Below are 17215 nucleotides of genomic sequence, written 5' to 3' on the forward strand. Positions count from 1 at the left end.
AAACTCAACCGCTCCTGTGGCCTTCGGAACTACATTTCCCAGGGGCCCTAGCGACCTCGGGGTGGGCGGGATGGTTCGTTAATGAGCTCGAGGAAGCCGCGGCGCGGCCCACCAGGTTCCAAAACAAGGAAATGAAGGGGGGAGGCGGGACTGGGGCTGCCTGCGGGAGCCGCCGCCGCCGCCGCCGCGGAGGGGGAGGAGGAGGTGGAGGAGGTGGCTGCCGCGGCCGCCGAGGAGTCCCTTGCTGAAGGCGGACCACGGGGCGGCGGGCGGCGCGCGCGCGCCCGAGAGGCGGCTGTTGGAGAAGTGGAGCGGCGGTCGCGGGGGGAGGAGGAGGAGGGACTGAGCGGCGGCGGCCCCCGCGTCCCGGTGCCTCTATGGGGAAAGCAGACAATGGATTATGATTTCAAGGCGAAGCTGGCGGCGGAGCGGGAGCGGGTGGAGGATTTGTTTGAGTACGAAGGGTGCAAAGTGGGACGCGGCACCTACGGGCACGTCTACAAGGCGAGGCGGAAAGATGGGTAAGAGCAGGGGCGGGGGGAGTAGGCTCGCTTGGGTCCTCGCCCTGCCCGCGACCGCGCGGGATGGGTGGGTCGGAGCCGGGTCGGGCCGTTCCCGAGGGGCGAGGCGGAGGTGGTCGCGAGGCCGCGTCCCAGCGCGGACTGAGGGACGCGGGTGCTGCCCGCCCCCCGCGCGGCCCCGTCGCGCCCCTCGAACTCCCGCGGCGCAGCCCAGTCGGGGGGCGTCGGTCCCGTCCCAGAGGGCGCCTTACGCGTGCATGGAGCTGGTGGCGGGACTCGAGTTGGGACCTCGGTTGGAGGTGGAGTTTGTGGGGTCTGGTCTCTTGGGGAGACGCGGAGGGCTGGGAGAGCTTTGCCGAGGAGTTGCCGCTCCGGCCCTCGGCTGGTGACGGTCGTTGTGGAACTTCCAATCGGCTGAGCGCCTCCCGGGGGCGGCGGTTTGAAACCTAGCCGAAGAGCCGGTCGCGCGGCGGAGCGCTGGGGTCCTAGCCAGCCTCACGGGTCTGACCCGCCGGGCACCTCTGCCCTTGGGGCCAGCCAGTCCACTGGCTTCTCAGCGCAGCCCCCGGTCCCTGTCTATACCCGGCGACTTCTGGGTCCCTCCTCATTCGCCCCCGATTTCGCTTTTTCACATTCTGAATTCCGCACCTTCCCTCGAATGTAGGACCTCCAGGGAAACCGCGTTTTACCCGCAGAACTTCAGAGTTTGCCGAGTTCTCTGGTAACTCATTTCCCCCCTCCTTAGATATTCTCATGTCTCCACTCCGTCCCCTGGCTAAATGACTGTGTGCTGGGGTTTATCGAGCACCTAGATTATCCAGAACGGAATGCGAAGTGACAGGGATCTGGGCCTGAATCTTTGTTTTCCTGGGAGTTGAGAGAGAACCGTAGTGACCTGTTAGGAAGCCTTCATTGATTGCTCTCTTAGGAGAAGGCGAGCTGGCTGAAGAATTGAGAACACCTGTCCTTCGTCCTGTAGGGTAGATGGGCTCGTACTGTAGGTCAGGTGGAACGAGCTCCCTGCCTGCGAAGGGTAGGTTTAAACCAATCGCCTCTTCACCGCCCATCCTGGCAGGAATTCTCCTCCCCCAAAGTTAGGAGCCCAGGAACGTCTATCTTCCTGTCCCGCTTAGTTTCAAACACTTAGATTTCAAAAAGTATATGAAAGAGAGTTTTTAGGGTTCGTAACAGAACATTTCTGAGTAAAGTGAGTATCAGCCATAATGACAGTAAGATTTGAAGTGCTGCCTATCGTTCTGCGCACTCTGTTGTAATTGGTATAGGTGATTTATGAACTTTAGGACGAAAGTAGTTTGTGTGTGCTAATTTCATACAGAGAACGAGAAAGCACGACTTTACAAATTGTTTTATCATAATGTATCGTGGAAATCACCAGGTACTATACACGTATAAAGGATTGTAACTGCAAGTAATTTTTGTGTTACAACTGAACGGGCCCCATGGTATTCAGTTGTAAACTTTTCTCATAATTCAGTTAATTGCCAGGTGTCCTTGAATTAATATCTTGGAATGTGAGGTACTATAATTAACTTGTATTTTGTTTTCGGCGTATTAACTTTACTTGTTTTACTGGTGTCCCTGTAGGAATCTTATCAGATATACTTGGAGAGAGAACATCTAGTTTTCGTATTTGGACATTGGCATTACAAAACAAATTACACGTGGTGTTTTTCATACTCCTCATGCTAACTTTATAATATACTTGATCTGGGCTTTCTAAAATGTATTTTCATCTTTGTTGTTAAAATAGCTACTTTTTAGTAGGCAGCTTTTGAGAAAAGTTGAAAATTCTGCTTTTGAATTGTATTTTGATAGCATGGGCTATAACAAAAAACAGATAATTTAACTTCTGCTTCTGATTGTTCTTTTTGAATATTTTCTCCTCTAATAAAGTTCTTGATTCGACTACACTTTCTTCTTGAGTGAAATTTGTTTGATTAGAATTAATAAAATTTATTTAATAGAATAAGATCAGTTTGTGTATTTTCAAAATATACTTTTAAAAGAAACTTGTAGGATCTGAGAGCATTAGTTGATATCAATGTATTACTTGTAAGAAAAATCATAATAAAGGTAGGTTTTCTTGGACCAAGTGTCTAGTTGAGATTTGAGGCTTTACAGTAAACACATCTCTTGTGGGTTGGTAGGATTAGTTTTATGTTCATTGATACAAGCAGTTTGAAAGAACAAAGTTTTTAGTGATGGTTCCAAACTGTGATGCAGATTTGTACAGTAAAGGATTTTACACTCTGGTCGTGGTCGATTACAGTTTAGATCTTTACAGAATTTATTTTGGTTAATTCAGTAAAAATGTATAATGCTATTTTAGGGAGCAAGAAAAAATCACATGGGTTCATTAAAGAAATTATTCTGATGTGTATAACATAGTATATAATAAAAATCAAGTCTTTTGGAGAAACACTGGAAGAAGTAATGTAACATCACTAGAAAACATCACTAGAAAATCCTCTGCTTGTAGTTTAATACTACAGTTTAAAAAACCTTAGAATATTTTCATTGAAATATGACTTTAACTTAGGCGATGTTAATCATACTACATAAATTTATAACAGTGGAAATGAAAGATTACATTTGGGTTTTTCACTTTTAGTAAAAATGTTACTTGTTCTTTTTGTTTTGAAGGAAGAGAATCTTTTGACCTGACCATCCTTTTTAAATAAAATCAGGCTTAAAAGTTATTCTTGAGAAACAAGTTCAGACTATCTAGATTTTTTAGTATGAGCAAGAATTTATAATGGTTTTTTTTTTCAACAGTAAAAAGTCACATATTATGGTTTATGGTTACAAATCTCAAGACCATATTTCTTAAATCTGAAAAACTTTGTTTTGATAAAGGAATATTGTTAAAAAGCTCTTTTGTCAATAAGAGGTTCAAACAAACTTGATTCCATAGGATAGTGTTATGTCTGGAAACTGTTGTACCCAACAATACTACTATTCAACTTTGCAGACATTCATCTAGTCTTTGAAGCACTCCAATCAAAGAATGCTCCTTTTTGGAGATGTCTGAAAGATACGTGTTAATTGAAAGTGAAATGGCTGACTGACAACAGTTTCAGTTTTGCCTTAGGGTTTCAAATGAGTCGTTGGTGACTGTATCTTAATGTATAAAGTTACAGATGAGTAGTTGGTATCTACATGTCTTAATGTAGGTCATGAAATCCTTCACAAATAAATGTAGTTAGGTACATGTAGTTAGATACATACGGGTAAATAATAATAGGCATGGTTGTATCAGCCTGGTTTTGATAGATGTTTCATATTTGGTTTGTAGTTAAGATAGATGATTGTATTTGCATTTTTTTTAGATCTACGAAGATTAAAGGTGTATCAGTATGATCATAGCATTTTAGAAAGCTATCAGGAGTTTTAAGATCATTTGGTCTTATTTCTTCTTTACAAATGAGAAAACCAGAGCTGTTAGAGGTTGTCATGACCATAGTCTCACAGCAAAGACAAGCCTCACAGCAAATTACATGACAGTAATCCAGATCTCATAACTTGAGTTTTACATTTTCTAATGTGTTTTCCTTCTTAATACCATAGGAGGCAAAACAAAAAAGGCCATGTTGCCTCTAGTTTTGACAATCCTTTTCCATGCAAAGGATACATCTATACCAACAAATACAGAAAAGGGAAAATATCACATGGACATTTAAAAAAAGTAGACGTGCAGGCCTGTAGTTTTCTTTATCTGGTTTCTCTCCATTCTCTCTTACTTTTGTCCACCATCTCTGATTTGCACAATAGCCAAATTGCTCTCTGCTGTTAGGTTAGTCTTTCCTCACGATAGTCCAAGATCCAATTTGCCTGGGGTCATTTTTCTACAAAATAAAATCAATCGTGTTACATCTTAGAAAACTGTACCTTTCTCTCTGGCTCATAAAATCACATCCAATTTTAATTCCTTCCTTTGGCATGTAAAGCCATTTGCATTCGGATCCTAAAGTCTTTAGTCTTTACAGCCTTTATGCTTGCTACCAACTCCCTCCTTTTTCCCGGAGTGTTCAAGCCATGCTTCTGTAGCATTGAATTCATAGTTTCTAGGACTTGGTAAATCCTTTTCATGTCTATTTTTTCCCCCTGCATTCAAAGTAGAATGGTGTTGCTCTGCCATTCCTCCCTCTGTTTTCTCCTCCCATAAACTTGGCAAACTCCTGCTCATCCTTAATACTCAATTCAAATACTTTCCTTCTAGAAGTCTTCTCTTATTCACCAAGTATATTCATTAGCTGTGATTCTGTCCTTCTTTGTTCATAGGTGTGTAATATCAGTATAAGTAATAACCTGCAGGGCTTGATCTCACGACTTTGAGATCATGACCTGAACCGAAATCAAGAGTTGGAAGCTTAACTGATTGAGCCACCCAGGTGCCCCTTCTGTGCTTTTACTAGCTATTTTATAAAGATGCTTAGAAAATGTTAGCATTCAAGCATACTTTAGGAAATTTATTGGTATTGTGGGTTTATGTTAATAAATTTAGTATCTTTTGCACTTAGTAAATCAAATGGCCATTCGTTTATGTTTAATTGGTTCTTCATTTATGCAGTGCAAGCCTTTAGAACTTTATTTTTGAAGCCCAAGGGAAATAAATGCTCTTTTCAATGAAGTTTGATTGTTTAGAGCAGTGGTTGACAAACTTTTTCCACAAAGAGGCAGATACTAAATATTTTGGGCTATTACTTGAATCTGCTGTTGTAGTGCAAAAGTATCCACAGGTAATATATAAATGAATATAAATTAGAATGGCTGTGTTCCAAAAGAACTTTATTTACAAAAACAGGTGGTGAACTGGCTTTCATCTGCAGGCTGTAGTTTGCCCTGCTTAGTTTACCAGCCCTTAGTCTAGAGCAGTGATGTCCAACAGAACTTCATGCAATGATGAAAATGTATCTATGCTCTACGGTATAGTAGCCACTAGCCACTTGTGGCTCAAGGAGTGTGATTACTATGACTCAGAAACTGGCTAGGTGCTGTGATACTGGACTGGGAAGGTTTAGTTTTTGGAACGAGTGGCTTGGCAACATGTAATTTTCAAATTCATGAAGTGACTTTTTTAAATTTAAGTAATCTCTACACCCAACATGGGGCTTAAATTCATGACCCCAAGATCAAGAGTTGCATAGCTTCACCGAGCCAGCTAGGTGCCCCTGAGGTGACCATTTAATAAAAATGTGTATATGATGGTGTGGACAAATGAAATAGGAAAGCTCATGTCTTTCAAGTTATAGGAGAGATTTTGAGGCTGAAACAGTTTGATAATGCAAACTGATACTTGAACTGAAAAACTGTCAATTTGTGAACGCAATCAAGGATATTTTATCACTTTTTCAAAAAAGTATTTTGTTAAAAAAAAAAAAGAAAAAGTGTATGTTCAGTAAGTAGTAAGTGCATGTGCATAAAAAGATATACAGTGTAATATATAAGCCTTCCCTTTCCCCACCCTTTTCCATTTCCACAGGCAGCCATTGTTAGTTTTCCATTTTAGAGAGATTTTCTTGGGGGTGTGTGTGTGTGTTTGATGATAGTGTATGTTTCTCTATTTTTAAACAAATATAATTTGAAAATCATTACATAAAACTGATATGCAGAGATGCCTAGTTCCTCTTAATAGTTTCACTCTATTCCATCGTATTGACTTAACATAATTTACTTAACCATCCCTTTTGATAGCCATTTAGGCTGTTTCCAGACTTTTGCTAGTACTAATACTACAGTGAATAGCCTAGTAGGTACAGTTTTTGTGCATATTAGTGTAGCTAATTAAAATTTCTGTAAGCCGTTTGCCTTTGGAAGTACTGGCTTGAAATGATTTGCTAACATGGTGATATATGAGGTATAAATCTCTAAAGACTGGAGACAAGGAGGCTGAGAATAAGGAAGAGAAATGTTTAAGGCTTTAAGAACAATTATTCATAAATAAAAATGAGCTTTAAATCATTAGTTTGCTATAGGAAATACAGGTTACTGTTTTAGCAGCATGGGAAAGGCATGTCTCTGAGTTTTATGTAGGAAAAAAGTAGATTTATGGAAAGTTTTTTTTTTTTTTTAAGATTCTCTTTATTCATTTGAGAGCGAGAAAGATTGGGAGAAACAGGTGGGGAGGAAGGGCAGAGGGAGAAGCCGACTCCCTGCAGAGCAGGGAGCCTGATGTGGGGACTTGATCCCGGGACCCTGGGATCATGACCCAAGCTGAAGGCAGATGCTTAACCAACTGAGCCATTCAGGCACCCAAAAGGGTTTTTTTGTTTTGTTTTTTTTTAATGTAATGGATGCCAGTATTGATGAATTAAGGATTTTTACTTTTGTGTACTATATGTTTGGACTGAATATGCTGGATAAAAAATTAATATGTGATGTTAAACTGTGTACTTGTTTTGCAAAATGCTCATGTAGCATAGTGAGGATTAGACATCAGTATAGAAGACTTGAAGGCAATGTATTACAATTTGAAATTTTCTTGGTGGTAAATGATGAGAGTGAGGCTATTTGGTTAATGTGTTTTTTTGAGGATCAGCCTGTTCATTATCTTGTGATGTTGGGACTGTATAATGTTAGTGCTGCTTTTGGATCCCAAAACAAAGGGACAAGATATTTTTTCCCCAGAGAGCATTTTAATGTTTTGAATTATTAACATGACTATTTCTTTAAAAACAGGTAGTTTTTAAGGTCTAGAACCATGAAGTAGTAGCCGACAAAGCTATTTGAAGATTTTGTCCATTTATAAATAGCTGATAGTTCAACGCTTCCTGTAATAGCCCTTTTGAGCTCGCATTGTGCAGGATAAAAGAGTCTCAAGAGAGGAGACAGGATGTAATTCAGGATACAAGTGTGCAGCAGTAGTTTTTTATTGAGGGTTTGAATTCTTATCCAAAAGTAACTGATGGATCAAAGAGAAGTAAAAACCTGTGAAGTCTTCAAATAATTGGTATCCTTGTAAAGTATCTTTAGTTTCTAAAATAATGAGTCTTTTCAGAGGAGAAACACACCCTCCTTTAGGGGCTTTAAACCTGTTGTGTGTTTTTTTTTTTTTTTTTTTAAGATTTTTTATTTATTTATTTGAGAGACAGGCTGAGAGGGAGAGAGAGAGCGCACATGGAGGGCAGAGGGAGAGGGACAAGCAGACGCCTGGCTGAGCAGAGAGCCCCACATGGGGCTCAATCCCACATCATGACCTGATCCGAAGGCAGACACTTAACTGACTGAGCCACCCAGGTGCCCCTGTTGTGTGTTTTCTGTCTAATATTTCAGTGAGATTTTGTGGTTGATGATTTCAGTTACCAAGGAGAACGTGATTAGGAAATGGATTTAATTTTGTACTGTGACCACAGACCAAAGCCATGTCATTGCAAACTGTTTTGTAGATATTTAGATTTGGACAGAAAGATGAATCCAAGGCTGCTGGAAAAATAAGGTAAAACTTTTGCCTTACAGGTGGTTAGTTTGCCTTATAGGTTAGTTGCGTCTTTAGGAAAGTTATAATTTTCTTTATGATTGTTAAAAAAGCTCACCTATGAAAGTACCAAGTGGTCTGAGGCACAAGGTATGTTGCTTTTTGCAAAAGTTAGTTTCCTTTATCTCTTTGCCTTTTGCAGTGTAATTATTGTAATTGCATTTTAAGAGTGACTTAAACACTCAGTGAATCCTATTGCTTTGGACTTAGGTGCAAATTAAAAAAAAGTGACTTTTTTCTGAAAAATTCTATGTAATTTGAACCTGTGTAACTTAGAAAACCAGAGTTCTGTTAACTAATTTCTCAGCAGTTTTTGATCCTTATAGTATATTTGTGTCAAAGTGGAAATATTTTTATTTTTATGCTATTAAAATGTATTAAATAATAGTTGTACATGATTAAAAAAACTCCAACAGTACAACTGTATATAAAATGAAAAGTAAAAGCCTTCCTTCTTCTTGTCCACTCTCAAGCTTCCCTCATTTTTCAGAGGAAACCAATGTTAACTATTTTTGTTTTAAGTTTTGCTGTTGCTTACCACTATAACTTTAATAAGCATATAATTCTGTTTCTTTTTAAAATATTTTTATTTGAGAAAGAGAGAGAGTGCGAGTGCACATATGCGTGGGGGAAGGAGGGGGGAGGGGCAAAGGGAGAGGGAGAGGGATAAGCAGAGTCCTGGCTGAGCTTGATCCCAGGACCCTGAGATGATGACCTGAGCCCAGATGCTTAACGGACTGAGCCACCCAGACACCACTATTTTTTTTTTAATTAATGATTTTTTATTATGTTAGTTACCATACAGTACATCCCCGGTTTCCGATGTAAAGCTCGATGATTCATTAGTTGCGTAAAACACCCAGTGCACCATGCAATACGTGCCCTCCTTACTACCCATCACCGGTCTATCCCAGTCCCCCACCCCCTTCCCCTCTGAGGCCCTCAGTTTGTTTCTCATAGTCCATAGTCTCTCATGTTTCATTCCCCCTTCTGATTACCCCCCCTTTCTTTATCCCTTTCTTCCCCTACCGATCTTCCTAGTTCTTATGTTCCATAGATGAGAGAAATCATATGATAGTTGTCTTTCTCTGCTTGACTTATTTCACTTAGCATTATCTCCTCCAGTGCCGTCCATGTTGCAGCAAATGTTGAGAATTTGTTTTTTCTGATAGCTGAGTAATATTCCATTGTATATATGGACCACAACTTCTTAATCCAGTCATCTGTTGAAGGGCATCTCGGCTCCTTCCACGATTTCGCTATTGTGGACATTGCTGCTATGAACATTGGGGTGCATATGGTCCTTCTCTTCACTATGTCTGTATCTTTGGGGTAAACACCCAGTAGTGCAATGGCTGGATCATAGGGTAGATCAATTTTTAACTTTTTAAGGGACCTCCACACTGTTTTCCAGAGTGGCTGTACCAACTTGCATTCCCACCAACAATGTAGGAGGGATCCCCTTTCTCCACATCCTCTCCAGCAATTGTTGTTTCTTGCCTTGTCAATTTTTGCCATTCTAACTGGCGTACGGTGGTATCTCAGTGTGGTTTTGATTTGAATTTCCCTGATGGCTAATGATTTTGAACATGTTTTCATGTGTCTGTTAGCCATTTGTATGTCTTCATTGGAAAAGTGTCTGTTCATATCTTCTGCCCATTTTTTGATTTGTTTATTTGTTTCTCGTGTATTGAGTTTGAGAAGTTCTTTGTAGATCTTGGATACCAGTCCTTTATCTGTAGTGTCATTTGCAAATATATTCTCCCATTCCGTGGGCTGCCTCTTAGTTTTTTTGACTGTTTCCTTGGCTGTGCAGAAGCTTTTTATCTTGATGAAGTCCCATAAGTTCATTTTTTCTTTTGTTTCTCTTACCTTTGGGGATGTGTCATGAAAAAGGTTGCTTTGGCCGATATCATAGAGGTTGCTGCCTATGTTCTCCTCTAGAATCTTGATGGATTCCTGTCTCACATCGAGGTCTTTCATCCATTTGGAGTTTATTTTTGTGTATGGTGTGAGAGAGTGGTCAAGTTTCATTCTTTTGCATGTAGCTGTCCAATTTTCCCAGAACTATTTATTGAAGAGACTTTTTTCCACCGGATGTTTTTTCCTGCTTTATCAAAGATTACTTGCCCAAAGAGCCGAGGGTCCATTTCTGGGTTCTCTATTCTGTTCCATTGGTCTATGTGTCTGTTTTTGTGCCAGTACCATGCTCCAGACACCACTATTAATTCTGTTTCTTGATTTATCAACTTTAGATGTTTTTTGTTGATTTTCCATTAGAAAAACTGAACAATTCTGTGAAATCTCATTACTTCCCGTTTTTCCCTTTCCCATCTCAATGTCCAAATTTATTACTTCGGTAATTTTAAATTTTTTGTAGTGAGTGCTTTTATGACTTTAGATCATGAATTTCTTTTTTCTTGATTTCTCAGTTTAGATATTATTTGTGGTCTTCCTGACATGAATATTAAGGAAAGTAATATATTTCTCCTACTCTTTTTCTCCATCTGCCAATATTTAAAGTATAATTTTTATATCATCCTGCTTTTTGTCTATGAGGTGATTCTAAAAAGGGAACATTGAAAACCATTTAACAGCCTTAAAATGTTGTGATTATGAAATTATTTATTGTGGGATGAATTAGTATATTAAGACCCATGGAGAAGGAAAAGTAATCTTGTGCATTAAATAATTACTGCTTAAAACAGTCTTCTAGGTATTAAGCCTGATGGGTTCTCTTAAGTTATTTTGCCCTTTCTTCAAATATTCTGAATCTTACTTAGCTAATAGCATTTTTTTACATCTCATGTGTGATTTTTCTTGGGTTCCTTGTTTTGGTTCAGCTTAGGACATCTTTTTGAGTAGCTTTTTCATGTAGGATGTATACATATTCTGAGTTCTTGTGTGTCTGATAATGTGTTTTATATTCATACTTGATCAATAATTTGGTTGAATGTAGAATTCTATATTAAGAATAATTTTTGTCTCAGAACCCAAAACTGTTGCTTTATTTCTTCTGGTATTTTTTGTCGCTCATGGGAGTTTCTTTATTGGAAGCTTGCTTATCCTCTCTGGAATCTCTTAGGGTTTTTCACTTTATCTAGCCATTCCAAAATTTCACCAAAGTCTGTCTAGAAAATGTAGGTTTTTTTTTTTTTTAATTTATGTGGTTTTGTTTCCATGTCTTTAACAAAGTATTTTTTTTTAATAGATAACCTATGCATATAATTTGAACTTCAGAGGTAAAAAGTGGTATTTGGTTTAGTTGCATTCCTTCTGCCTCATTTCCTACTCCTTCACTCCCCTTTTCTAATCTTGCCCGTTTCTTATGGATATTTTAGTGGGCTTTTTCTTTTGTCTTTCGTTTAGGGCAATTTTTATTTCCTATTATTTATTTGATTATTTTTTCTTCTCCCTCTATTGCCTTTCTTGTTCTCTTCTTCAGATATCCTTATTAATAAATGTTGACCTTTTAGGCTCTATCTTTCATGTCTCTTAAATTCATTTTCAAAAAATTGCAATTCTTTTTTCTCTCTATTCTGGAAGATTTCCTTTATTTAATCTTCTAGATTACCAATTTGGTCTTTGGTAAGGGTCACTGTTCTTTTATTCAGTGTGAGTCTGACTGCCTGAGTTTAATACGGCATTGGTTTAATAAAGTAAATAAATTCCCTATTAATATTTAGCTTGTTTCTAGTGTTTCTTAAGTAATTTCTTTTGTATGTACCATGTGCTGTTTTTAGCTTTTCCTCAATATTTTTCTTAAAATCTGAGTGCTAGACCAAGATAATGGAAACATTTTTCTGTTTTTTAATGCTTTTTTTTTTTTTTTTTAAAGATTTTACTTATTTATTTGAAATAGAGTGAGAAAGAGAGCACGAGCGGGGGAGACAGAGGGAGAGGGAGAAGTAGGCTCCCCACTGAGCAGGGATCCTGATGCAGGGCTCGATCCGAAGACCCTGAGATTATGACCTGAGCAGAAGGTAGAAGCTTAACTAACAGCCATCCAGGCGCCCCTAAATGCCCTTTTTTTTTCAAGATTTTATTTATTTATTTGACAGAGTGAGAGAGAGAGCACACAAGCAGGGGGAGCGGCAGGCAGAGGGAGAGGGAGAAGCAGGCTTCCTGCTGAGCCAGGAGCCCTAGGTGTGGCTTCATCCCAGGAACCTGGAATCATGACCTGATTCGAAGGCAGCCACTTAACCAACTGAGCCATCCATGCACCCCTCCGTTTTCACATATATAGAAATTATATTGGTTTCACTTTAATATAATAGTAAATTCTCAGCAACGTCCATCTATTCACATATTCATTCATCAACCTATCTCTATCCAAATTTCCATCCATCCATCCTCCATCTTCCTATCTTCTGTCTGTCTGACTATTACCTCTGTTCATCTGTCTTCATTTTTCTGGTATCCATTCATTTATCCCTTGTTTATATTTATCATTTGATTCCTTTCCTCAAGCCAAGTATTGTGCTATAGGTAATGAGTATACAAGGATAAATGAGATGTAATCTCAGACTGCAAAAACTGAGCCTGGAAGTTTCACAACAAATTGCTGATTGTGATTGTCTACAGGAAGAAAAATAGGGTTGAGAGGAAGACTTTCTGAAAAAAGTGTATACTCTTGCATTATTTGAAAAATATCTACATATTTATTTTACTATATTTATATTACCTATTTAAAAATGATAAAACATTAAACTGTAGAGTATATATAACTTAAGGGAAAAAGACAAAATACCTTTATTTTTAATTTTTTTTAAATTTATTTATTCTTTTTAAGTAGGCTCCATGCCCAGTGTGGGGTTTGAACTCACGATCCCGAGATCAGGAATTGCTTGCTCCACTGACTGAGCCAGCCAGGTGTCCCGTATTTTTTATTAAAAAAATTATTTATTTATTTATTTATTTATTTTGAAAGTAAACTCTACACCCAATGAGGGCTCGAACTCATGACCCCAAGATCAAGAGTGGAATGCTCTACTGACTGTGCTAGCCAGGTGTAAAAAAGGCAAATATCTTAAAAAAAAAAAAATAGCTTTTATTATCTTATAAAAATCAATGTGTTAACAAAAAAAAAATCCAACATGTATTTATTAAAGAAAAGTTAGGAAGTATAGAAACATAAAGAAGAAAACATAAATCACTTATAATAAGACCACTCAGAGATAACCATTGATAATATTTTGGCATATTCTTCTCCTGGTATTTTTTTTCCCCCAGTTCTATTGACACAGTATTTATATACAGTACTGAATAAGTTTGCAGTGTGTCACATAGGGGCAACTGGCTGTCTCAGTGGGGATAGAAGGCAACTTTTGATCTTGGGGTCATGAGTTTGAGCCCCACATTGGGTATAGAGATTACTTAAATAAAACTTAAAAAAAATAAGGTGTATAGCATAATGGTTTGATTTATGTAAATTGTGAAATGATTTACCCCAATAGGTTTAGTTAATTCTGTCATAAAGATACAATAAAAATTTTGATTGATAAACATAAAGTTCATTATTTTAAAGTTATATACTTCAGTGAGTTTTTTTTTTAAAGATTTTATTTATTTATTTGACACAGAGAGAGAGAGATAGTGAGAAAGAAAGAGCACAAGCAGGGGGAGCTGCAGGCAGAGGGACAGGGAGAAGCAGGCTCTCCACTGAGCAAGGAGCCGATGCGGGGCTCAATCCCAGGAAGTCAGATGCTTAACTGACTGAGCCACCCAGGTGCCCCTAATTCTGTGAGTTTTAGTACATTTGTAGCACTGTGAAACCACTACCACTACTTATTTCCTTATTAAAGAGTTTAAGATAGTTCTAGAACATTTTTGTTATAGCAAAAGGAAATCCATACCTCTTAAGCAATCACTCTGATTTCCCCTCCCCTGCATCCTGGCAACCACTAACTGCTTTCTGCTATGGATTTGCCTATTGTGAATATTTCATGTAAATGGAATCATATACTATGTGGCTTTTTGTGGCTGGCTTCTTTCACTTAGCATAATATTTTCTTTTTTTTTTTTAAGATTTAATTATTATTAGAGAGCGCGTGTGTGTACATGCAGGGGGAGGGGCAGAGGAAGAGAATCTCCAGCAGACTGCTGAGTGCAGAGCCAGATAGCGCTCGAGCCCACAGTCCTGAGATCATGACCTGAGCTGAAATCAAGAGTTGGACACTTAACTGACTGAGCCACCCAAGTGCCTCTAGCATATTTCCAAGGTTCGTCCATATTGTGGTGAATGTCAGTACTTCATTACTTTTTATGGCTGAATAATATTCTGTTGTATGGATGTACCACATTTTGTTTATCCATTCATCCACTCAGAAATTTGGGTTTTTCCACTTTTTGGCTATTGTGAGTAATGCTCTTTTGAACATTTGTGGACATGTTTTTGTTTTAACATGTTTTCAGTTCTCTTGGAGTGTAATTGCTGGGTCATATGGTAATTCTATAGTTAACTTTTTGAGGAACTGCCAAATGTTTTCTGCAGTAGCTTTGCCATTTTATATTCCCATCTACAGTGTATAAGGGTTCTGATTTCTTCACATCCTCACCTACACTTGCTATTTTCTGTTTGTTTTATTATAACCATTCTAGTGTGTATAAAGTGGTTATCTCATTCTGGGTTTCTCTCTCCCCACTTCCAGTTTTATTGAGATATAATTGACATATAACATTGTATTAATTTAAGTTGTACAGCATGATTTGATATATATATGTGTATATATATGTGTGTATATATATATATATGTTGTGAAATGATTATCATAGTAAGTTTAGTTAATTATCCACTACTTCATAGTTACGAATTTTTTTTCATGTGATGAGAACTTTCAAGATTTACTCTCTTAGCAGCTGTCAAATATACAATACAGTATTGTTAACTATAGTCATCGTGCTGTACATTACATCCCTACAACTTATTTATCTTATAACTGGAAATTTGTACCTTTTGACTACTTTTAACTTTCCTCTCCGCCTCCCCTCTCCCGTAACCACCAATATGTTCTCTGTTTCTATTTTAGTTTTGAAAGATTCCACATATAAGTGAGATGATAAAGTATTTGCCTTTCTCTGACTTATTTTACTTGGTATGATACCCTTTAAGTCCATTTGTATTGTCACAGATGGCAGGATTCTTTCATTTTTATGGTTGAATAATATTCCTGTACTTATACACCATATTTTCTTTATCCATTTATCCACCAATGGACACTTAGGTTGTTTCCATGTCTTGGCTATTGTAAATGATGCTGCAGTGTTTAGTAATTCATTTTTGAGATAGTGATTCATTTCCTTTGGCTATATACCAGTAAGTGTAATTGCTGGATCATATGGTTGTTCTATTTTTACCTTTTCGAGGAACCTCCATACTGGAATTATTAGGTATTTCTTTTGACCCAGAGGTGTCATGAACAAGTTAGTAAGATACTAAGATTGTATAAGTTTGGGATACTCTTTCTTAAGATGTGAAGAATGTTTATTCATATTATTAAATTTCTTTTGAAAACTTGATTTATAATGGATGTCTATATTCTTCTATCATGTGGGTTTGTAATGCTTTAGTTAACCGTTTCTAATTATTGAACATTTAAGTTCTTTCCAGTATTTTGATAATACAAATAACACTAACAAATGTTTTTGTATGTACATTTTGGTCCATATATCTGATTCTTTCTTACAATAGTCTTATAAAGAAATTTACTGTATCAAAGTATATTAATTGGGGTGCCTGGGTGGCTCAGCCATTAAGCGGCTGCCTTAGGCTTAGGTCATGATCCCGGGGTCCTAGGATCGAGCCCCGCATCGGGCTTCCTGCTCGGTGGGAAGCCTGCTTCTCCCTCTCACACTTTCCTTGCTTGTGTTCCCTCTCTTGCTGTCTCTGTCAATAAATAAATAAAATCTTAAAAAAAAGTATATTAATTGTTTTAAGGCTCTTAATATATATTTCCTAATTGCTTTTCATATGTAGTTTCATTCCCCACCACAGACAGTATATATGTGCCCCTCTTATCTCATCTTCAGTAGCTTTAAATGTTCTTTTTTTTCTTTTTTTTAAATCGTTTTATTTTTTTCATCATGATAAGTATACTCTTTAATCTCCATCCTCTATTTCCCCCATCCTCCCACCTACCTCCCTTCTGGTAAACATCAGTCTCTGTAGTTAAGAATCTATTTCAGTAGGTGATGGGGATTAAGAATTGTGATGAGCACTGGAATTGTTGAATCATTACATTGTACGCCTGAAACTAATATAACACTGTATGGTAACTAACTGGAATTAAAATAAAAACTTAAAAAAAGTCTGTTTCTTGGTTTGTCTCTCTTTCTTTTTTCTTTGCTTATTTTGTTTCTTAAAATCTACATATGAGTAAGATCATATGGTATTCATCTTTCTCTGACTTATTTTGCTCAGCACTATACTCCCTAGCTCTATCCATGTTGTTGCAAATGGTAAAAGTTCATTCTTTTTTATGGCTGAATAATATTTCGTGTGTGTGGGTGTGTGTGTGTGTGTGTGTGTGCGTGCGCGCCATATCTTCTTTATCCATTTATCTGTTGGTGGACAGTTGAGTTGCTTCCATGGTTTGGCTATTGTAAATAATGCTGCAATGAACATAGGGTTGCATGTATCCCTTTGAATTAGTGTTTTTGTATTTTTTGGGATAAATACACAGTAGTGTGATCACTGGATTGTAGGGTGATTCTATTTTTAATTTTTTGAGGAAACTCCATATTGTTTTACGTAGTAGCTGCACCAGTTTGCATTCTCATGAACAGAGGAAGAGGGTTCCTTTTTCTCCACATCCTCACCAACACTTGTTGTTACTTGTGTTTTTGTTTTAGTCATTCTGCCAGGTGTGAGGTGTTATCTCATTATAGTTTTGATTTGCATTTCCCTGATACTAAGTGATGCTGAAAATCTTTGTGTGTTTGATGGCCATCTGTATGTCTTCTTTGTAGAAATGTCTATTCATGTCTTCTGCCCGTTTCTTAATTGGATTATTTGAGTTATATCAGTTCTCTTTATACTTTGGATACTAACCCTTTTTTGGATATGTCATATGCAAATATCTTCTCCCATTCAGTAGGTTGTCTTCTAGTTTTGTTGATTGTTTCCTTTGCTGTGTAGAAAATTTTTATTTTGGTATAGTCCCAATAGTTTATTTTTGCTTTTATTTTCCTTGCCTTAGGA

General features: G+C 37.9%; 1 protein-coding gene across 3 annotated transcripts in view; it reads left to right on the forward strand.

The window, feature by feature from the left end:
* Positions 1-186: 186 nt before the first annotated feature.
* CDK19 (cyclin dependent kinase 19) overlaps positions 187-17215 on the forward strand; it is a 164539-nt gene continuing 147510 nt past the window's right edge. Inside the window, exon 1 of one of the 3 annotated variants that reach the window (XM_057311144.1) lies at positions 187-521. In XM_057311144.1, coding sequence (XP_057167127.1) covers positions 394-521 — 128 coding nt within the window. In that variant the 5' untranslated portion in view covers positions 187-393. The remainder of the gene's footprint in view (positions 522-17215) is intronic. The other 2 variants (XM_026511639.4, XM_026511640.4) reach the window with 2 other exon arrangements.

This window comes from Ursus arctos, unplaced genomic scaffold (genome assembly GCF_023065955.2).
Source record: "Ursus arctos isolate Adak ecotype North America unplaced genomic scaffold, UrsArc2.0 scaffold_13, whole genome shotgun sequence".
Lineage (NCBI taxonomy): Eukaryota > Metazoa > Chordata > Mammalia > Carnivora > Ursidae > Ursus > Ursus arctos.